This window comes from Panthera tigris, chromosome D1 (assembly GCF_018350195.1).
Source record: "Panthera tigris isolate Pti1 chromosome D1, P.tigris_Pti1_mat1.1, whole genome shotgun sequence".
In the NCBI taxonomy this organism is placed as follows: domain Eukaryota; kingdom Metazoa; phylum Chordata; class Mammalia; order Carnivora; family Felidae; genus Panthera; species Panthera tigris.
This window is the reverse complement of record NC_056669.1, coordinates 16903889-16926959: the sequence shown is the minus strand read 5'-3', so window position 1 is coordinate 16926959 and position 23071 is coordinate 16903889. Positions and strand designations below refer to the sequence as shown.

At 51.9% G+C, this 23071-nt stretch overlaps 1 protein-coding gene across 1 annotated transcript; it reads left to right on the top strand.

The window, feature by feature from the left end:
- The first annotated feature begins 546 nt into the window (after positions 1–546).
- Positions 547–22289, top strand: LOC122231295. The gene is made up of 5 exons (XM_042958962.1): positions 547–657; positions 790–852; positions 16865–17056; positions 18331–18426; positions 21915–22289. Exons 1-5 carry the CDS (start codon positions 547–549, stop codon positions 22287–22289), a joined length of 837 nt encoding a protein of 278 aa, XP_042814896.1.
- The last annotated feature ends 782 nt before the right edge of the window (positions 22290–23071 follow it).

Here is a 23071-nt window from a genome sequence, read left to right as displayed (position 1 = left end):
CTCTCTCCCTCCTGCCACTCAACTCGGGGTTTGATTAAAAGCGTCTTCCCAGCAGTGATGACAGAATCGCATCAAAAGCCCGTGGCCCCAGTACCTGCAGTGGGAAGAAGAAGGGCATAGGCAGGGGGCACTGGCCTCTCTGCCCCGCCTCCTTGCCTTTCTCTTCCCCAGACTTCTCTGGGCATACCCGCCCCTCCCCCCAGACCTGAGCTCCAGAAGCCTCTTCTGCCCCCAGCCCTCTCTCTCTCCCTCCCTCCCTATCCTAGGGGCACAGCCACCCCCCACCCCCACCCCTGCCCCGTGCTTCCCTTGTCTCTCTCTGGCATAGGATCCTGGGATTCTTTCTGATACCTGGGCAGATGGGGGCTAACCCTCCCACACATACGATCGGGGCTGTCTCTCCAACCCCAAGCCTTTCCTTCTTGGCTCTGGAAGCTGCATGGCTCTCAGATCAAAAACCAGGACAGGGAGGAAGGGTCTCCGGAGGCCCGGCCAGCCTGCATTCTGGCCCCACCATGGACAGAGCACCGGGTGTCGTGTGGGGGGATGGAGGAGCAGCGAGGGGCCTGTGAGGTCACCCAGCTCTCGGGCGGCTCAAGGTTAGCATCTCGGAGTCCATCACCAGGCCCCTGGGAAACAACTGTTTTCACGCTGCGGGTAGGTTTGGTAGTTGCTTTCCTTGTTCTTCCTGTATTTGAAGACTTTCTAGTCAGGCACTGCCTCTTGGCTCTCCCGCAGGGTCCCACGGCCCCAGCCTGTCCCCCCCTCTCACTTATGGGGTCTCCGCAGCCCCCTGCGTACCCCACGGCACTACCTTTACCTCCAGCTGTGCCCTCCTACCTGGACCACCAGGTGCCACGTTTCTCCATGGGCTACACAGCCCGTCTCATCTGAGCATAGCCCTCTTCACCTCGCCCTTGGTCCTGCGGGGAGGACCGCCCAGCCTCTCCTAAAGGTCACACCCCAAGCCCGCTCAGGCTGTGCCATGAAGAGGCCTCCCCACGGAGGGTGTCTGTGCGTGCATGCAGGTGCCTGAATGCAAGCCAGGGGTGTGTGCGCATGCCTGACGGCTTGTATACTCCAACGCGTGTATTTGGCCTCAGCTTCCTAGAGACTGCAGACTAATCGCCAAGAGAAGTTTCTCGAATCCAGTCACGCCGTGCCTCGGACCAGTCTGCATCACGTCTACAACGGCTGCCAGGAATTGCGCAGTAACCATTGCCTGGCACTAAGCTTGGGCTTTACGTGCACTATTTTATTTAATGCTTGTAACAATCCCACATTTTACAGATAAGAAACTGAGCGGCTCTACCCAAAGGGACAGAAAGCAACTGGCCAACTTGGGAACTATACTGGGTTTGTCTGAGTCCACAGCTCATGGTCAAATACCTCTGCTTGGGGCAGGATGGGCCTATGCCTGAAGCGATGAGCAGAGTGTCCACAGATGGTTTCCTTCCAATTCCTCCCATTAAAAAAAAATTTTTTTTAACTTTTTATTATGCAAAATTTCAGAAGCCGGTATAATGAACCCCATGTACCATCACCCAGCTTCAAACCTTATCAACATTTTGCTAATCTCGTTTCATCTATTCTCCCAGACACTAATTTTTTTTTCCTGCAGTATTTTAAAGCAAATCTCAGACATCATTCCATTTCACCTGCGAAGACTTCAATCTATATTTCTAACAGATAAGGAGTTCTTTTCCTTTCTCCTAATTACCATACCATTAACACGCCTAACAAAGTTAGCAATGGTTCCCTAATATTATCTAATACGCAATCTATGTTCAAATTTCCCAGTTGCCTCAAAAACGTTTAACAGTTCTCCTGATTAAAGTCCCTCTGTAGGGGCACCTGGTTGGCTCAGTCGGTTGAGCGTCCAAACGGCTCAGGTCGTGATCCGTGGTTTGTGAGTTCGAGCCCTGCATCGGGCTCCCTGCTGACAGCACAGAGCCTGCTTGGGGATTCTCTCTCTCTCTCTCCCTCTCTCTTTGCCCCTTCTCCACCCCCACTCTCTAGGTCTCTCTCAAAATAAATAAACTTAAAGGAAAAAAATAAAAAAGGCCCTCTGTAGCTTCCTGTTGCCCTGAAAAAGAAAATCCGTATCCCTTTCTTGGGCCGCTGGGACCTGCTCCTGATTCCCTCTCAGGTTCCACCTCCCCACCTCTGCTTCCTCCCGCTCCAGTCATATGGGCCACCTCTCCCCCTCGGACACATTGGCGGCCAGTGCAGACATGGTTCCTTCTCTCTAGAATGCTCCCCCTCAGCTCTGCCACCGTGGCCACCAGCCAGCCCCTCCTCATCTTTCCACCCATCTTAATGCCCCTTCCCCAGAGAGACCTGCCCTGGCCGCTGGACCTAAAGTAGACTCCTCCCCAGTGGCCCCCTGCCTGTCTGTCTTGTCTTGTGACCACTGCACAGAATCTGCAGTTACTGTTGCTATTTGCTTGTTTCCTTGGCTTTTAACTGCCTCCTCCCTCCTCTGTCACCCAGAATGCAGGCTTTCTGAGGGCAGGACTGTGTCTGAGGCCTGGCACAGGGTAGGTACACAAGTATTTGACGGTTGATGGGACAAACGGAAGGGAGGGAAGGAGAAAGAAGAAATTTCTCTTTCAGAGAACTCACAGTCTGGTTGGAGAGGCGGGAAAACAATGAGAGTGCAAGCGTTTTTGATCAATTAATCAATATCTATTAAGCACCGACTAATAACCTCCACGCTTTTCCAGGCATGGAGGGGATATCTCGGGTGCTAACAGCAGACTGAGGATACCCAGGGCAACTCTCTCAGTCTGGGTGGAGTATTCACTTAAAGCTTCATGGGGGAGGGAGTCCTGAGCTGACCCTCCATCAGCAAACGTCCCTCAGCTTTCTGTGGTTCCCTAGGGTTCCAAAGGATGCCTGGGTGGCAGACAGGGCCAATGTTATGATTCTCCCCATTTGAGAGCTAAGGAAGTTGAGACACTATTTGCCCAGTCCCATGGCCCACAGGGGACAGAAGTGGAACACGAGCCCACAGGTGGTGACTCCTCCCCTCCCTACTGGGCAGGTAGGTGTAGTGAGGAGGGCAGAAGGAAGGAAGGGGGAGAGGACCACTTGGGCAAAGGCCAGGTGGACACATGAGCAGAGGCCAGGAAAGGTGAGTTTGAGGCCAGAATTGTGCTCCCAACCTAGAGCTGCAGACCTGGGTGGGGGGGGGGGGGGCAAGAAGCGGGGAGAAACTCTCTGTCAGCTCTGCCCCATCAGCTGGGGCATCTCAGTATCTGGCCCAGGATCCAGAGCCTAAGGGAGAAAGCAGGGGAGCTCCCTGTGCCCGGCCGTGTACTGCAGCCTCTGGAAATTCCACATATTGAACCTCGGTCTCCCTACTTTATGGCTTAGTTATTTTTAATTTAGACAAAAGACCTCACTTGGCCCTTTATGGTCCCATCCAGTGGGGCTTTTTGTCTTTTTACCAGAGCTGTCTGTTTTTACTGTTTTGATCCCTATTATTTTATTAAGTAATCCTTTCACTTTTCTTCCCCCGTCTCATTTATTTCACTTCTTTTTGTTTCTTTTTCTTTTAAATGCAAACAGAGAGGTAGCAGTATCATCAAGTGAGGCCTCGAGGGAGTCTAATGAGACCTGGGACCCCGGAGCATGAACCCTGGCTCGAGATGTGGTCCCCCAGAAGAGACCAATGTTCCCATTTTAAAATGACCTGTTTCAGCAGCACAGAGATTCACAGGACAAATGCCTCTCACAGGAGAAGATAAGATTAGCCCCTCCACAGGCCAGAGAACTTACTGGAACACAGGGGTTTTTTAACTTATTTCTGGGAGGGTTAGTGACGCCCTGATGAATGCACTTTGGGGTTTTTTTGTTTTTGTTTTTGTTTTGTTTTGATGAATGCATTTTGACACAAAGACACTTGATGTGGCCTCTAAAGCAGTCATCAAACCTTTAGCTTCCTCTTATTGACAGGTTATCTGCAAAGCAGATTGTTCACCCCATCCCCAAACCTCAGCCCAGAGGCGGGGTAAGTGGCAAGTCTCCACGGCAAACATTTCTGGGTAACAAGTTACAGACCTACTACCATTCGGTGCAGATGCGTCAAAAGCATCAAAAGGTGTCCCTGTGTCACGCCTGAGGAGTTAAAACGCCCTTCCATTCTAACGTTGGGAGTCTCTTTTTAGACACATGGGCACCCTTTAAAAACACTGTTGTGGGGCGCCTGGGTGGCTCGGTCGGGTAAGCGTCCGACTTCGGCTCAGGTCACGATCTCACGGTCCGCGAGTTCGAGCCCCGCGTCGGGCTCTGGGCTGACAGCTCGGAGCCTGGAGCCTGTTTCCGATTCTGTGTCTCCCTCTCTCTCTGCCCCTCCCCCATTCATGCTCTGTCTCTCTCTGTCTCAAAAATAAATAAACGTTAAAAAAAATTTTTTTAAATAAAATTAAAAAAAAAAAACACACTGTGGTCTGTGCTTGGAAATGTACGTAACCGGTTTCATGCTACCAATTCCATTCTGTCTCTTAGGATTCTTCCCTCTGGGTTGCTTGTGAGATCTTCCCAAGTTGTCGAACGGAGATTGCAGTTCATTACCTCTGACTTCTGCATGGTATGCCATCATCACACTCGAATGCCACGTTTTCTTCACCCAGCCCCCGGTGAAGGACACCAGGCTGGCTCAGATCCTGACCAGGACCGACAGGCACCTCCTTGCACACGTCTCCCGAGGTAGCGTGAGAGACTCTGAGTCGTACACCCAGAGCGTGCGAGTGGCAGGGAAAGGGCACACAGACTCTCAGTACCAAGGTCACCCAGGTTTTTCTTTCTGCATGGTTTACACCTTCCACCAACAGGGACTGAAGGCTTAAGGCTTTCTTTTTCCTGCCTCCACACTAGTATTTGATAGGCTTCCAATTTTCGAGTTTTTTGCCAATCTGAGGGGGTAACATGATACCTTCTTTTTTTTTAATTTTTGTTGTTTTTTTTTTTTTTTTTGAGAACAAGAGAGCGGGGGAGGGGCAGCTAGAGGGAGACAGAGGAAGCAGGCTCCACACTAACAGCAGCGAACCTGATGCGGGGCTTGAACTCATGAACCGTGAGATCATGAACTCAGCGTTCAACCAACTGAGCCACCCAGGTGCCCCATACCTTCTTATTTTAATTTGTGTTCAAGAAATTAAGTAACTCTTTATATAGCCATTAGCTCTTCAAATGGCCATTTCTATGAATGGCCTTGTTTGTATCCCTCTTCCCTTTTTTCTCTTAGAAAGATTAGCAGTTCTTTGTATATGCTGCATATTAAACCTTTGTCAGTTTTTAGACTTCCAAAAATATCTACTCCCAGTCTGTTACTCCTCTGTTAACTTTGTTTATTCTGGGGTTTTTTTTTTTTTTAAACAAAAGTCTCTAATGTCGGTGTGATCAAATCTATTTATTCTGTGCCTTATGGTTTGCGTCTGGTTATTTTTTAAATCTTTTCAAAGAAACGTTCACTTTGAGGCTCATAGTTATTTTTAATACGTTTTTCTTCCATTTGGGTTTATAATTTTACTTTTCACATTTAGGTCTTTCTTCACTTGGGAATTTTTAAAAATCTAGTGTTGAGTACCAATCCAATTTAATTCGTTTCCAAAACAGGGAACCATCTTCTTTTCGATGACTTTTGCTAAATAATTCATTCTCTCACTATTTGTGATGCTACCTCTCTCAGAGGGAGTTCCCTTGTATTTTGTGTTTTTTTGTTTGTTTGTTTGTTTGTTTTCATTTAGACTTGTTTTTATTCAGTTTATTTCTGTGTGTCTACGTCTGTTTCTGGTCTCTTATTCTGTTCCTCTGCCTTATGTGTCTGTTCCTATGCCAAGAACACACTGCTTTTTATTATTACGCTTTTATTGTAATCAGTTTGATCATCAGCAGAACAAACGTTGCTTCTTTGTTGCTTCTTTTTTAATTGGATTAGCTATTTGTGGACCTCAATTCTTCAATAGAAATTTTATACTCACTTTGTTAAATTCCCCCCAAAATTCTTGCTCACTTTGAATTTAATTGAATGTAGAAATTAATTTGGAGGCAATAGACATCTTTCCAAAATTAAGTCATCCCAAACGTGGATATAGTATTTCTTTTTATTTAGGTCTTTCATTTAATGGCTTTCCTAAAGTTTAATGCTTTTTTTTTTTTTTCCACTTTGTGATCCTGGGCCTTTGTTGTTAGTGCCTGAAGCCCTTGTGATTTTTTCACTGCTATTATCAGATACAGGTCTACTGTCCTCTCCGGGATCCTGGGAGGGTCCTAGAAATGTGTCTGTGCATTGCAAAATTGCAAAAGTAGAATATTTTAACCACAATATTGTAACCACAACTGGTCCAGACTGCATTCTCTTCCACCCCAACTTCCCTCCACGGCAACACGGGGGTGCAGATATCTTTTGGAGTTAGTGTTTTCATTTTCTTCAGATATATACCCCGTAATGGAATTACTGGATGATAGGGTGGTTTTATTTTTAACTTTTTGAGCAAACTCCCTAGTGTTTTCCATGGTGGCTGCACCAGTTTGCATTCCCACCAGCAGTGTAAGAGGAGTCCTTTCCCTCCAAATCCTATTAGTCTGTTCAGGACTTCTATTTACCTTGTCTCTGTGTCAGCATATTTTCCAGAAATCTGTACATTTCATCCAGGTTCAAATGTATATACTTGCATATACCTGTTTGTTGTTCTAACATTATTTTTATATTTAAAAATTTTAGTTCTACCCCATAGTCTTTCTCCCTGCCCCTGGGAGAGACCCTTTGATGCTCCACAGAGTTGGGTTAATTCTGTAGTTTACTTTAAAATCTGCTCTCTTGTTTTCTTGATGTTTATTTTATGGGTCTTTTCAAAGTTGTTTATTTTGTCTTTTCAGGGAAATTTTTGTTTTTAGTACTCATTTATACTGTTTTTGCTGTTCTTGGCATTATTCTTTATTTCTGTTCTAATCGTTATTATTCTCTTTTTGCTTATTTGGGTTTTCTCTACTGTTGTTGTTTTTTTTATTTTACTTTATTTACTTTACTTTCTTTTTTATTTTACTACATTTACTTACTATATTTCTTTCCAGCTCTTCTTGTTTTCTAAATTTATTTTTAATGTTTATTTTTGAGAGAGAGAGACAGAATGTGAACAAGGGTGGGGCAGAGAGAGAAAGAGGGAGACACAGAATCCGAAGCAGGCTCCAGGCCCTCAGCTGTCAGCACAGAGCCCAACGCGGGGCTTGAACTCCTGAACTGCAAGATCATGACCAGAGTCGAAGTCGGCCACTTAACCAACCAAGCCACCCATGAGCCCCAGCCCTTCTTGTTTTCTGATAGATGTTATTTAAAGCTATAAGTTTTCCTCGTGGGACTACTTTAGCTGTAGGACATACATTCTGTCATGCAGAGCTTTTTTTTGACCTTTAATTCTAAGTAATTTATAATTTCCCTTAAGATTTTCTCTTTAGTCCGAGGGCTAGTTGGTAGTATGTTTTTATTTTTCTCACGTGCAAGACGTTTTGGTGATTTTGGTTTGCTTTGGTTTTGGTCTCTTCCCACCTCTTGTCTCTCCTGACTGCTATCATGTTGACATTATCTGGAATATCGTTCCAGACTGTGACATATATTCATCATCTATTCAACCAGTAGTAAAATAAGAAGAATAATACATTCTCGGTCTTATTTTTGGTATCTTGTATGTGCTCCCTTTTTCTTTTTAATCACTGGAATACATTCTGCATACATCTTTATGCCCCTATTTATCTTTACTTCGCCCCTATTTATAGCTAAATAAATATTTCGCTATACACAAACTTCAATAGTTTCTGGATATCACTCGGTTGTCCTATCACGACACTCTGGTTCTCCTTATTGGTAGGTGATCTACGTGGAGGTTTTCTCCCTGAGATGCACTTAAATGTCTCCATCATGTATCTGTGCATGAGGTTTTTTTCTTCTTTATCTTGCTCAGCACTCTCTTATCCCTTTCTCTCTGAACGCGTATATGTCCCTTTAATTCTGGGGAAAGTTAAGTCACTGTTTCTTCTAATAGCTTCTCCTGTGTACTCTTTTATCTTTTTTCTTCTCCATGATAGACACCTATTAGTGGCTGTATTCCTGTCTTCCGTGTCTCAATCCCTGGGAGAGATCCTTGAGAGTTACTTACCCTTGTATGCTCCACAGGGTTGGGTTTGGTCGAACGGATTATGTAACTGGGCTTCAGCCCCAGAGCCTCTCCCTCCACCCCTTTGGCTCTGGCAAGAGTAATGAAGGAGTGATTCCCACTCATCCTCCTCCCCACGGGCTGGGTGCTGGTGGAGGAGGCGTGAGGAGCTGACACTGTGCCCATCCCCACCCCCTCCTCCTTGTCCAGAGAGGCTCAGGTAGGACAACAACATGACCCTCACTAGGTCTCATGGCTGGAGCGGATTTTATAGTCTGCAGAGGGTTTGCCCACCCTCTGTATCTTACCTTGACAGCTCTTCTTTTCTTTTTCTTTTTTTAGTTTATCTATTTTGAGCGACACAGGGGCAGTGCCAATAGGGGAGGGGCAGAGAGAGAGGGAGAGACAGAATCCCAAGCAGGGTCCGTGCTGCCGGGGCAGAGTCTGACACGGGGCTCGAACTCACGAAACCGCAAGATCACGACCTGAGCTGAAACCAAGAGTCAGATGCTTAACCTACTGAGCCACCCCGGCGCCCCATATGACAGCTCTTTGAAGTGAGCAAGCAAGGGATCGCTCATTCCTGTTATGTAGACAAAGACACTGAGGCCCAGCAAGGTAGAGTCATATACCAAAGGCTGCACTGTGACCTTGAATTGGTGGTCTCAGGAGGACCGTCCTCTACCACCTCATGCCAATGTATCGTGGTTACGTGGGTATACGCACACGCACAGATGTGCGTTCACGTGTGAACACGCATGTTTAGATGTCATGGTGGAGGCTTCCTGGGCACAAGAAGTCAGTGTGAATGCCATATGCAGGGGGGAGCTGTCTCCCTAAGCTGGGCCCCCGCGGCTCCATACTGTTGCCTGGAAGAACCATCCACCCCCATTATCGGCTGTCCGATCCTTGTACTCTCTCCACCCTCGCCCAGCCTCCCCCTCCAGAAGAGCTGCTCCTCCCGGGCTGAGATCTCCAACAGGCTGTTCTTGCTTCCAGAAGAGCTCCGTGGGCACGGGGCAGCCATCCAATCCCACAGAAGCCGGCCCACTCCCACTGCTGCGTGCTGGGCTGCCCGCTGCTCGGCCCTCTCTTCCCTTCCTCAGTGCAGACAGCAGGCAGCTCACCTTGGGTCCAACCTACGTCTCCACTAAAGAAACGGCCCCTCTTCTCCATCTGAATTCAACAGGATGCCACCCCCCACCTCCCCACCCCCTCCCCAGAGCTCTCATCTCCTGATGGCCATTTGTTCATCGGGGAGAACAAGGCTCGTTCCCTCTATCTACAGGTGGTATCCGGGGGGAAGCCTCGCTCGCCTCTCACCTCTCTCTACTCTAACAGAGCCGTAATCCACAGGCCACAGCAGTGAGGGGGGAACCAGGGCTACCTTCACTGCTGTCAATTTTCCAGCTGGGCTTATCTGCGCCTTCACATGGTGTTCTCTTGTCAGAGGGGCCAGGGGCTATATGTGACAACCAGGTTAAATCAATGCTGCCTCCTCCCCATCCCCCTGCCCCCCAATTCCCTGTCCTTTTGCTGAGGACACCGGAGTGGCTCCCTGGCTTCCGCAGAAGATGCTGGTGTATTGTGACCTGTCCTTATTTGATTAGTGTCTTACTCAAAATGCCTGGGGCCATCTCTCCACAGAGAGAAGGGGAGAGGGAGAGAGAGAGAGAGAGAGAGCAAGAGCGAGCAGAAACAAGTCTTCCCCTTTCCCCTTTGTTGCCTGAGCCTCTGGCTCTGGGAAGGTGCTGCCTGGGGGAGGCAGGACTGCAGGGAGCAGGGTGGGGAGATGGTGTAGTGTGAAGTCAGGGAGACAGGAAAAGGAGAACCACAGAGGCCAGGAGTTTTGAGGACTGTGAGCCTAGGATCGAGGTTCCCAGACATTGATTCATAAACCTTTCCCAGACATCCCATGATTATCCTCTTCGTGCCACCATGGTGGCCTCTCCAAGCTCCAGTAGTAGGAGTTGGTAATACAGGCTTTGTACATTCTCTCAGGCAGGAGAAAACGTGTGTCCCGGTGGCCCCGGTTGGTGAATGTTCGGTGCTACGGCACCCGAGGTCCTAGATCCTGGTCCCACAGGGACCCTCTGTGGCTTCCACAAACACAAGCGAAACACACCAGACCCGAGAGCCATCAGACAGATAAGTGCCAAGGAGTCCTGGAAGGGAGTGTGGCCCTGTCCACGTGAGCCCTTCTCCATGGTTGGAAGAACAGCTCAGAATTTGCTGACTCCTCCTTGAAGTCATTGGCACCCTCCAGTTGTCTTATTCAACGTGTCCGGCAGTCCCACGAGACAGTTAGTGTTGTTTTCATTCTCCAGATAAGGAAGCTGAGGCTCAGGAGGCCAGAGGGCTTTCTCAGGGTAACATCCAGCAAGCTGTAGAGCCCAGACTCAAAACTGGATCTCCTGACGCTGGTGCCAATAATCCCGCCATGACTCAGCTAGAACGGACAGTAGCAAAATGGTGGCCATTCTTGAGGTGTGAGCCGCTCAACTTGCAAGGCATGTCAGGAGCAAAACAATCAGGAAGGAGGAGGTACATCCAGCCCTCCCGGACACGTGTGTTTTGATGCTTTTGTTTTCCTTCCCAGGTAGTCATGAACTAAGCCGGCTCGTGGTAGACACGGTCCCTAGCGAACGACAGGTACAATGCAAATTCTTACGCACACTCACCGCCGACCGACACCTGCAACCGTGTGTTCCAGCATTCCCTCTCTCACCCCCGCCCGCATCCCCTGGGAATCTATTCAAATCTAGTCAACAGAGCAGCAAGGAGGAGAGAATAAACCTATATGAACACTGTATTTCTCTTCGTCTCCCTCCTTGTGGAAACAAAAGAGAAACCGTGCAAAGCCTCATCCGATATTCACTAGGAATCATCCTGACATGATCCCAGGAACATAAGTCCTTTTCAAACCCGCGGTTCCAGTGTACCCACTCCCGCGACTGAGCGCAGGCGGAGCGGGCCGCGTGCGGGGCTCCGTGGCTGGCAGAGGCACTCGGCGGTAAGGCTTAATTATGATTCATGGAGCTGCGTTGTGAAGATGGTTTAAAGCCACTTAATTAGTGTAGGAATATACCGTCATAATTATCCTGAAATATGACCTAATTAACCTATGGAAAAGCCAGGCCCACTGCTTGGGAATGCCGGAGACATTAATAGTCTATTAATACACTCAGTCTGCTCTCTAGCACAGCTTTGGGGGGACACAGGGCTGGGGGGGGGACACAGAGGAGAGTAGGGTTTGCCCTGAAGGGTGGTGATGTTTTTAAACTGTGTGAAGTGGGCAGGGAAAGGAGAAGGGAATGATATTTACTGAGAGCACCTATTATGAGCCAAGCAGTGTTTTTAATCTGTTCCTTGGTTAATCCTCAAAACAACCCTTTGGGATAGATATTCAAGTTCAGAGAAGTTCCTTAACTAACCGAGGTCACACAGCCAGGAAGTAGCTGCAATGGAATCCATTCCCTAGGCTGCTCCAAAGGCCATGCTCTTCCGGTTATTCCTCACTGCCTTTGGCAGACACAAAAGACTCAGGGAAACGGACAAAATAAAGAAAAGAGGCTCTTTCAACACAAAGGAGTTGACATCCCTGCAACGTTTTAGAAAAATGGAGCCATTCAAGCTTCCTGGAGGCAGGTTCAAGGTTACAAGTGTGCGGTGCAGGTTGGACACTGCAAAACCCTAGGAATCCCCATTCACATAGGCTGCAGTGGAAATGATGTCCCACTGTAGAGCGCCTGTATGACCTGGGAGACCGCCCGATGTGCCTCTTTAAGTTCCCTCCCCGCCCAAGTCACCGACCCTGGCTTTGAGTCCAGATATGGGCCCAAAGCCAGAGAAGCCACCTCTGGGATAATCCTTAACAAAGCACGATTTGAACCCAGTCCTCCCCTGGAAAGACCCCGGCACCCAGGGTCACTCAGGCACCAGGATGAAAGTCCAGAGCCCTCCAGGGGGAGCCCAAGAGCCAGACTTCCGCTTCAGAGCCTGTCTGGCCAGCAGGTCGAGGAATATTCCAACAACGTCCTCATTCTTCCCTGATCAAAGGAGCTTGGATTGAACCTGCTGTAATCATCCGTCGGGGAGTTTGCTTAAAATTCCCCTAATTACGGGAGAGCAGAAAATTGCTACGCCTCAGACTGAATAGAGAAATCGAAGGCGCCCTGCTCCCAGCTGCCTGGGGAGACAAGCCAGGATGGGAATAGAAAGGCTGGGAGAGGCAGGGGGGCGACGATGGGTGGCAGCGACAGGAGGGAGAGCCAGGGAGGGGGAGAGGAAGGGAAGGAGCCTGCCGCAAGGGGGGTGGGCGCGTGGTGGCTGGCTCAGGCGGGGCGCGCCGCGGCCCCTGCAGAGAGAACGAAGCCAGGATGGGGGTTGGGGGGCAGCCATGTAAGGAAGACTTAGCCAGAACGCCCCCTCCCATGGCAAGAGCTAGTTTTCGAAAGAGGCCTGGGGAGCCCGTAACTCTTGCTTAGTTTAGAAAGTAGATTCTGGAATGTCTTCCCTGTCGGGAGAGGGAAAGGAAAGAGGAGATGGACAGGTCAGGGAAGGCAGCCTGCCTCCAGGCACCCTCTCTGGTCCCTGTATTGCTCCAGGCACATTGAGGGGTCTAGAGGGAGGAGGAAGCACAGGAGCCCTGCCCTTGGGGAGTCTCACTCTGATGGGGGAGACTGAGTCAGCACCCCACCCAAAAGTAAGGCTCAAAGAAACCCTACACACCCATGCCCAACACATCATGGCCCTGAACTACAGGAAGGGGATCACAAGGTCCTGAAGGGGATGGAGTCAGAGGGGAAGGTTTGCTGGGGAGGCACATGCTGGGCAGGAGAAGATAGGTGGAGAAGCAAGGATGGGACAAGGGAGGGAAGAGTTTGATGGAGCCCTGCAGAGCACATTACCACTTTTTAGTGGGGGGGTGGGGGGGAGGGTGGAGGAAGGCCTAGGGAGGGGAAGTCACTTATCTAAGTCACACAGCTCATCAGTGGCTGAGATGGGGCTCAAGCTCAGACTTCAGACTCCTAGTCTGTGCATTTACACCCCCATGGACAGGAGCAACAGGGTGGGGAGGAGTGGTCAGAAGGTGGAATGCTGGAAGGAAAGCCAAGGCCCTTTCACGGACTACTCCATGTTGATCGCAAGGGACGAGCAATATTCTCAAGGTCCCCCTTTGCTAGCACTGCGCTGCCCCATCAGTGAGCTCCCCGGGCTCCCCACCCACAACAACGTGGAACAAGCTGATGCTCCTGGCTGCTCTCACGCTTTCCCAAGGGACTTCTCAGCGCCTCACTCAAGTCCCTGCGGGGGCCGCAGCTTTGGTTGTCTGACAGCCTGGCTGCCCTATTGTATCTGTCCCAACTTCCGGGGTGGTGGGATGGGCTGAGACTTGGGGGGTTGCAAGCTACGGAAATCTACCCAAACTGGCATTTAAATAAAAGGAAAAGTTTGCTAAAAGGACACAGGAGGGTCTGGTAGGCGGGAACGTGGTCAAGCGTGAGTCAGGACTGATATCAAGGAACCAGGAGTTCCTGCTGCCCATCACACCCTTCTGCTTCTCCTTGCGCATCTGGGCCGACGTCAAAACTCGCAATGGTCATCATGGCTCCCAAGCCCACGGGTAATAAAGAACGGTGTCAAGAGGCAGTTTCTAGGCCCTATAATACCCCAAAGATGAATTCTGACTGGCCCAGCTCTGCTCGGGTGCCTCTTCTAATCCAGTTGACCTCAGTCCAGGGGGTTGGGTCCCGCTGAACAAATGGCTGCCGTGTGCTCACCGCTGCGTGTGAGCAGGACGATTCAGGAGCCACAGTGAGCAGACAGAAATGCCACAACGGTCAAGGCAGTGGAAATATGCTTGGGTAGTGGGTGTGCGGTGGACAGGCCTGGGGGCGGAGACTCGGGCTTACCTGTCTCAGCAGGTGCTCTCAAGGCAGTCAAGGCCTCCACCTGAAGCCCAGTGGTGAGTAACACACATTCAGTGTTTCAGACACCACAGCTCGGGAGGCCAGCTGCGGCCGAGGCGAATCCTCAGGTGGGAAAGTTAAGGGCAAGGGGATTCGGCCTGGCCCTCAGTGATAGGCCAGTGTATGAAGGCTGGAGTCCTGGCACGGGGCCTGCCAGGAAGGCGGGCCAGCCTCTTGGGCTCCAGGGTGGTTATCCGAGGCTGGGAAACCTGTACTTTAGAAACTTGACTATTTTCATGCTGTTTGTATTTTCTGTAATTACTTCCCTTTTGTTCTCCCTTAGTATTTATGGAAGTCCTTTGTGAAAATGCCAGCGGATCCCAGCAATGCTAAGACGAACCAGCAAAGGGGCTTGTGTCTCTTCCTGGGCTCAAGGTAAAAGAGACACATCCTGGAGCCTGGGAGTGGAGGTGGCAGGAACCTGGCCAGGAGGACAAGGGAGGGGCAGGGAGGGGGGACAAGAGCTGCAGCTGAGAGGCTCCCCTTCCCTCTTCCCCTGGCCAAGCTCTTTCTCAAAAATGGGGAACCCCTGGACTGCCTCTGAACAGTCTGTTGTCCTGAACGGACAGAAAGTGTCAGTGCTGCCCACTTCCTGTCTGCCCCATCTGGGGGCCAGCCAAGGCCACCCTCGGGCCAGTCTTGAACATGAACTCCTGAGGAGCTATGCCCCTGGATGCTCCTCAGGTGCGGGAGCAGGGACGGGGATCACACAGGTGCCAGCCCAGAGGAGGGGGCCTGCCCCGGGACCCAGGGAATGGGAATCCGAGCACCCAGGACAAGCTCCCCCTTGATCCTGGTCTCCAGCAGCATCCAGGTCTTCCTCCAGGTTCAACTTCCCCAGCCCTGACATTTTGCTGGGTCCTACCTTAAAACTCTGCATGGGCATCGGCGGGGGCAGGGAGGCGGGGGGGCTCAGTTTATCCCTGGGTTCAGGGTTCTTCCCTGCACTGGAGAGATGGACAAAGCTCCGGTGTTAAGAGACCAGAGGTACCCCTGTGGTTTCTAGGGGGCCATAAATAAAGGTGTAAAGTGGTAGAAAGGACCAGTGATAGAGTCACGGAGAACTTTGCCCTCTGATATTAAGTTACTTGTAAGCACATTATCACCAAAGCATCCGTGGAACATCCTGGCCTGCCCATCCCTCTCCCCACCATGGCCGGTCCTGGCCAGATGGAGCTGCCCTGGGTGGCTGAGCAGCCCCCACAAGCGAGGTGTCCGCAGGCAGAGAAGCAGCAACGACATGGGACATTAGGTGCTGATGGCTTTGCCGAGCAAGAGAACTGCAATTAAGGATGCGATGTGTCCCTCTGGGGGGCTGTCAGACAAGGATCCAGAACAAGGGTCTGGAAGCTGGGGGCTTAGCAGAGCAGCTGGGGTGGGGAGCCAGGCAGAGGGGAGCCAGGACAGGCCTGTGGAGGTCCTGCCTCCACCGTCTCAGCAAGTCCGTCGACAACAACAAAACACCACCACCTGCCATTTACTCGGGGCCCAACATGCCCCCACTAGACGGTGGGGGAGTGCCATTATCCCACTTTTCCAGATGAGATAAGGAAATTGAGGATTGGAGGTTAGGTCACTTGTCTGGAGCATACAGAGAGTGGAGATGAAACTCAGGCCCAGCTCCACTGGGCCCCAAAGTCAGGGCTCACAACCACCCCAACCTCCCCCGACCGGGCCCACCTGGTGCCCGGGGCCACGACAGCACTGCCCCAGCTCAGGGCTTGAGGTTTCAGGTGGGTGAAGCCCGAAGGGGATCGAGACGCCCTGACAGCCGCACGGTGGACACCATCTCTCCACCCTTTTGTGGGGGAGGAAGGGGAGGAACATCTGGCTTGGGTGACACGTGGAGGCCATGACGTGGCAGACGCGGGGAGGTGGGAGGTGAGGAGGGGTGCACACGTCACCTCGAAGCCCGTGTCTGAGCTCCCCACCTACCTCGCTCAGACCTCCCACTTTGGCGAACCCTGCTTCTGGTCCTCCCACCTTGGGCTCTGTGCGGTGACATCACCATGGCTGACAAGCTCTTCCTTATCTATACCAAACACGCCTGAAGGAGGGGCACCTGCGCCGCTCCCCCAGCCCTGCTTATTTGCACACACCCGCCACCGCCCACCCCCAAGAGGGACTCTGAAGGTCAGGTGATATGTGGGAAGCAGCCTGGGAAAAATTGAGCCCCTTTTGGGAGCTGATCATACCACACACACTCAAGATGGAGGAAGGGAGGGAGCGGGTGGGTGGGGCGGGACGGGGAAAACAAAATGAGAGAAAGACAACAAATGAGATGCTCCAATGCCCCCAAACCAGGCAGGGGTGCCTCATGGCAGCAACACTGACCTGGGGATCAAGGAGCAGCTGAACGGGGGCTTAGGGCCAGAGAGACAGAGTCATCTAGTCTTGGCTCAGACCTGTCCCCTCGGGCTGGTCTTTGAGCCTGTCCTGGAAACACACGCCGCCCATCTGGGGCCTCGTTCCATCTGGTCAGAGCCCAAGGAGGTGAGGAATAGCTGGGCTCCGAAGCTGCCCGCACTTGGTGTCACTAGTTTGCTGGGAAAACCTGGGTGCCTGGAGCCTGCAGAACTCACTCCTGACAGCAAGAGAGTTGACGGGAACCCCAGGAGAAGGGGGGAGCCTGGGCATTCAGGAAGGGAGGACAACTCAAGACAATACCCTACTTCACCTACAGCGCCTGCCCCTTGATTCCCACCGGCCCAAACTTTATCCTTCAAAACCCCACAGAAATGCCACATCTTCCATGAAGCCTTCCCTGACCTCCTAATGAAGTCTGCCCTCTCCCTCTTTATCCCCACCGATCTCCTGAACCTCGTCCCTTTCTTCCTTGCCTTGTGCCAGCCGGACTCAATGTGTAACTCTACGGGGCAGGCCAGCTCTGGCTTATCACACCACTATAAGAGCTCTGGAACAACTCGGGTAAGTTGTTGATGGAGAGGAGGGGTTCACCACCGAGCTGGAACAGGTGACAGAGTGCTCCGATCAGAAGACACAGGAGGGATTCACGAAACAGCAGCTGAAATGAGACTCAAGAGGGCCACTGCTTGCTCCCTGAAATCCAGACTGCATTTGGGGGTCGAACAGAAAAGAAGCCTGCTTTTCCAGAGTCCTGGGGAACCGAGAAACCAAACGTAGCGCCCTCACAGGAGGGGCAAGCACGGACTGCTGGGAGAATCAGCTGGAAGGGAAAAGTGCCCCCACCCGCCATGTGGTTCTGGCAGAAATAAAATCACTTGTGTGTTTGACAACTGGGTTTCACTTCAGTTCTGCCTGCATCTTTAGAAGTTCCGTGTGCTTTTTGAAACCTTCCATTTTTCTCATGATTGTGTTCATGTCTTCCTCTTCAGTTCTGAGCCTATGGAGCAGACTTGTAATCCCTGTTTTACCATCCCTGTCTGCTAGTTCCACCATCTTTCTTATTTGGTGGGGACCGGGGGGGGGGGGGGGGGTCTGTGTCTGTTGCTTGGTCTGTTTTCTGGTTACAGTTCATGTTTTCCTTTTTCTCTGCATGATTTATTATTATCGTCATTATCATCATCAGGTGATGGATATTGTGAATTTCACCTCGGGATCTGGACTTTGTCATATGGTTTTAGACAGAACTGGATTTCGTTCTGGCTCGCAGTTATTTGGAATCACTGTGATCCTATGAAACCTTGCTTTCAAGCTCTACTGGATGGGTCCAGAGCAGCCTTTGGCCTCGGACTAAGCTCACATCCTTCTGAGGACTGTATCCGATGCACCATGAGCTACAAGCTCTCTCCACCTTCACAGGGACAAATCTGAACCATCCCCAGCTCCTGTGTGAGCTCAGGAATTGTTCAGCCTTCTGCTGTCCGCCAGAACCTCGCGGTGCTCCGCCCCAATTATGCCCAGATCAGTGCTCAGCTAAAGTTTCGAGGACCCTTCTGCAGATTTTCAGAACTCTCCGTGGACAGCTGCACCCCTTCTCCGGTGTTCTTCTTTACGAGTTCTAGCCTCCTCAGCCCCAGTCTCAATCCCCAAACCTGAGTCTTCCCAATTCAGCCCCTGGGCTCTGTCTGGGATCCCTGCTCCTTTGCTTTGGCCTGGGGATAAACTGATGTGAAAGTAGGGCCTCTCTTCTCCCAGGGACCACCTTGTGCTACTTGTGGCCTACTATCTGAAAGTAATGGTTTCAGGTATTTTACCCACTTTTCCATTGTTTTCATCAGATGTACAGTTACTGGAGCAGTTACTCCTCTGCGGGAAGTAGGGGAAGCTTCCTGGTCAATGACTGTTCGTTGGGGAAATCTCCTAGGAGAGCTCAGGTGTGCCAGAACCTGCTCTAGGTGCAGAGGATAAAGCATTGAACTGAATGGACAGAATCTCTGCCCTCAAGGGGCTAATAGTCCGGCGGGGTGGGGGGGGGGCAGCCAATAAACAACAAAAAAACATAATAGTCATGCATCATGTTAGAAGGTGAAAGTTCTATGAAAAATAGAGCAATACAAGAGAGAGAGAGAGAACTGGGGAAGGGATCATTGTTTTAGAGTGCTCAGGAAGGCCTCACTAGGAAGGCAAACTGAGCAAAGTCCCAGAGGAAGGGAAGGCGTGAGCCCCACATTCAGGCCTGGCTCACTCAAGGAATAGCGGGGAGATCAGCGTAGCTCTGGGGGCTCAAGTGACAAAGACACAAGGTCAGAGAGACAAAGGGGAGGGGCCAGACTACGAGGAGCTCCCACAGGCCCCAGAAAGAGAGCAGACGGCTACCGTCATTATCCAGATAAGAGAAGGCAGGAGCTCGGGCCTGAACGGTGGCCACAGAGCTGGTGGAAGTGAACTCAGAAGATTCCGGGTGTTAACGTTGAAGGACAGGATGAGAAAGAGGTCAAGGATGACTCCTCAGTTTTGTGACCCGATCAGCTGGACGGGCAGAGTTGCCATTGACCGATACAGGGACGGCTGCTGGCTAACAGGTCTGGGTGCTGGGGGCAGTCAGTCTGAGTGTGGATGTGTTAGGTCTGAGATGTGTGCTAGACAGCCGTGTGCAGGTAGCCATTGGGCGGCTGGACGCTGGTTGAGAATTCAGGTCCAAGGCAGTACGCGGGGAATAAGGCTGGGGAGGGAACCCACCCGGGAGGTCTGGCCTAGTGATACTCGAAGGTCACCAGAGAGCACCCCGAGGACTGTGCTCCACAGAACACCCTTCTGCCTCCACAGAGTGGGGCAGGGGCTGGCAGACCAGGATGGACCAGCTCGTCCCTCCTCTAATTCCAAGAAAGTTGGCCCAAACCACTAAGGGCTGCCAGATGGCCTCAGCGCCCAGGGGCCACACTCCAGGACCCCCGGGAGAGGCTGCATCGGCGACTCTGTCCCCCAGGGCCCATCTTTGCTACTTCACAGGCTGCCTGGCTCCCATTCATGACTCTGGACGACAACACTCGCTGCCCTTGGCCCTAGACTGGCTCACCCTGATACCCTGCTCTTGACACTGAGTTCCCCCCAACTCTGCCTGGTCGCTCTGAGCAGGACACCTGTTGGCTGTGCTTCCCAAGCGGCCCCTGCTACACCTCTTACTCCGGGCTCCCTCCACTCTGTGGTGTGGCGGCAGCTGGGGTATGACTCAGAGGCAGCCCTCTCCCCTCCCCAGAGAGAGAAGGTCCAACAGCCCCGGGATCTGAAAGTCCTTCCAGATATCTAGCCCCCAATCTCATCATTTCGAACTCTGTCCTTTCATCTAATGCTCTCCACCTGGAACAGATGGGCCCTCGGCCACCCCTTCATTTCCTTCTCCGTTTCTGCTCCCGCTTGGGTGCTCTCCCTCTGTTCTTCGGTGTCTCCCGCACCTTCCTCACCCCGTCTGGTGCCCCCGCCCCTGCTCTCTCACCTCAGTCCATCAGTGGATCGTTCTTCTCAGACAGTTAGTTTAGGGGAGTGTAGAGAAAACCCTTGCTGACTCTGGTGAACGTCCTTCATCCCTCTTCACCCTGGGGAGGCCAGGAATCAACTCGATGCCTCCAGAGTCCTCTCTGCTCCAGATGGATCCCCTCCCTCAGACACCTCCATGACCTCCCTGCATTGTCCTGCGCCGTCCTCGCACCGTCCTGGCTTGGCCGGACAGGCCCACCCCTCAGGAGATGAACATCTTCACCTCCACAGTGACGGCTCCTCCTGTTCCCCCGCCCCCACAAACACACACAGGCACACACACACACATGCACACACACATGCACACACGCACACGCACATACACACACGAGCATGCACACTGCTCCTTAAGTGATAGCGAGGGCACTGGCCAAGTGATCCACAGCTCCTTTTTCTTCTGCTGCTGCGGTAAAATATGGACAGCGAGAACCGCGGGAGAAATGAGGCATGAAAATTAATCTGCTTTACAATCCTCATGAATATTTAAAAGCTGATGAATATGTAACTACATTTCTTTTCTCCTCCATTAGTGTCTGCTTTTGAGTTACTCTATAGCTCCCTTTGGTTCCTTTGGGGGCTGGTTGGCTAGACTGATTTTTAAATTGGTTTTACAGGTGCCTATAGCTCTCGGGTTCCCCCCATCCCCAATCCGGAGAAGAGCATTTGTCCCTTTAAAATTCCTTAGAAAGGCCTGGCAAAGAGAGACACAGAGAACCCCCTCCCAACCGTGTACCGTGGAAGTCCAGAGGGGAGGACAATGCTTCAGAGAAAACACTTAACAGTGGGACTCACAGAGCACACAGAGCAAACCACCTCCTTCTATCTGGGCCTCAGTTTCCCCTCACTCTCCACATCGTGGGTCTTTCAAGGCCTTACTGCAGGGTGGCCCCGAGAAACCAAGAAATCAGGCAGCAAACTGGTACTTTTTGCCTACTCAGAAGAATCCAGCATTAAGCTAATTGTCTGGTACTTTGCAACCATCTCCTGGACCCTGGAACCAGTCCCTTCGTCTAGAACCACCCTTGGAGCGTGTGGGTCATCCCCTGGTCTATCCTCCCTGCCACTTCCTCTTTGGCTACTCTGGGAGTCTGTCTCCCACCCACTCCAACCATCTGAACCGGGCTGGGCAAGGGAAGGCTGCTCACCCACCTACCCACAGCCATCAATCACCCCAGAGCAGAGCAGAAGGAGCAGCGGGGCATCTTCCCAGAGCAGCAAGATTTCTCCTGGAGCCTGAGGCAGGATCCAGTGCTGAACTGGTGTCCTGTAGAGGGAAGGCTGGGTCCCTGCTGGGGGAAGGAAGGCACCGTGGGGTGGGGCAATGAGGTGTGGGGAGCCATCCAACCTGCCAAGTTCCAGAACACAGCCCAACCTGGGTCAGGATGTGCAGAGCGTCCTAAAGTCCTGAGGTCGTCCAGAGAATTCCAGGTTCCATGATTAGCACTTGGAACTCCAAGTCAGAATGGAACACGGCTATCTCCCGGAGGGTTCACCTGCCCATACCTGTCTGCTCTCTCCTTTCAACCTTCATCCTACACAGAGCTTTGCAAAGCATTCCACGCCCTGTTTTGATCTTATTTCCTCCCTTCTAACAATCCTCAGAGCCTCCTCGATTTCTGGCTTATCAATGTCACGTCCGACCTTTTACCTCAATCCCCAGCTATCCTGGCCCCTCACCCACCTCAGTTCTCCACCCCTAGGCCCATCCAAGCTAACATGCTCACCATCCCAAGCCTTTCACCCTTCTGCCCCTGGCCCTCTGTTCTGCCTCTACTGCGCTTGTCATTTCCTTCCTCCCAGACTCCACTCAGAAGTGCCTCCAACAGGAAGGTTTCCTTGGTTGAACACGGCCCTACTGAACAACCCTGTCATCTTCTCCGGTTCCCAGGTTTTCAGTGCGGAATCTGCAGGGTGTTCATTGGCACCATCTTCACGTGCGTGCTGCATGGGAAGGACAGTCTGTCACACCATGTCTTTTAAAGAGGACCTGCTCACGGACCTGCTCACGCAGATGGCAATCACCGTCACAGCTTCCTCCCAGAATGGCGGCTCAGCTGCAGCACCAAGTCTGTGGAAATACTCAGCGGGCCCGTCTCACTGGCTCATGCCCGTGCCTTCAGATCAGCTTCACTCCCCGTCTTGTGCCAGGCCTGTCCTGCTGCAGGCGCATCCCAACGCGGGGACCCAGGCCTCCTCCCTCTCCCCCTCCCTCAGCTCCCGCCCTGCGACCTCACACACAGCATCCGGAGTGACACCAGGCTAGCGAGTGGCGAGTGACCGGAACAGAAATACTGCCCCACTTGGGAGACAGAGAAGGAGCTCTGAAATCCAAGTCATGAAACCAGGCTGTGGACAGGGCTCTGCCCTGTGATCTGAACCAAGCGACTCAGGTTTTCCTTATTCAAGCAGGGATAAAGATCTGTCCCTACGTGAAAGGTGGATGGAGAAAACCAAATGTGGAAATGCTTTGAAAAGTACAGAACACTATATAAAGATTGGTGTCTCTGCTATTATAATAATCGTGAACAATAAACTGTTATCATCGTTACCATAAGCGTATGGCATTCCCCAGCGCCCCCTACTTCAAAAGGAGCCTCTCGCTGAGCCCCCTCTTGCTCGCCTTCCCCTGGCTGGGGGAGGGACAGGGGTGCCCAGTTGGATGAGTGCCCCTCGGGATCGGCAGCTCATTATCCATGATAGTTTCCCCAAGCGGCAACGTCACCTTCAGCCCCTGGCCTCTCTGCTCCCCTCCCGAGCTGCCTCAGCAGCAGGAACAAGAGCGTGCCTTGTCAGACAAGCCCTGCATCTCCATAGAACATGCTCCAAGCATAATTACCCATCGGAGAAGTGCGCAGGCCCCGCCCTTATCACAGAGCTGCCGCCACCACTGGATTCCTGCTGCTGCAGCAGCTGAAGGCTGAGCTGCCCTGGACCTACAAAGCCAAAACAGTTCTCCAGCTAAGCAGGGCCAGGTAGAGCCAAGCCCTAGGAGGCTCCCCGGGCCCTGGCTGTGAGTAGCTGGGAAGCCTCCGGTGGCCCAAACAG

Bases quoted from the DNA above. Each gene is read 5' to 3' on its own strand.
- LOC122231295 (XM_042958962.1), top strand. From the start codon at position 547: ATGGAGGAGCAGCGAGGGGCCTGTGAGGTCACCCAGCTCTCGGGCGGC. The intron at 658-789 runs GTAGGTTTGGTA...GGGTCTCCGCAG, and splicing joins CAACTGTTTTCACGCTGCGG to CCCCCTGCGTACCCCACGGC. The intron at 853-16,864 runs GTGCCACGTTTC...AAAACCCCACAG, and splicing joins CCTCCTACCTGGACCACCAG to AAATGCCACATCTTCCATGA.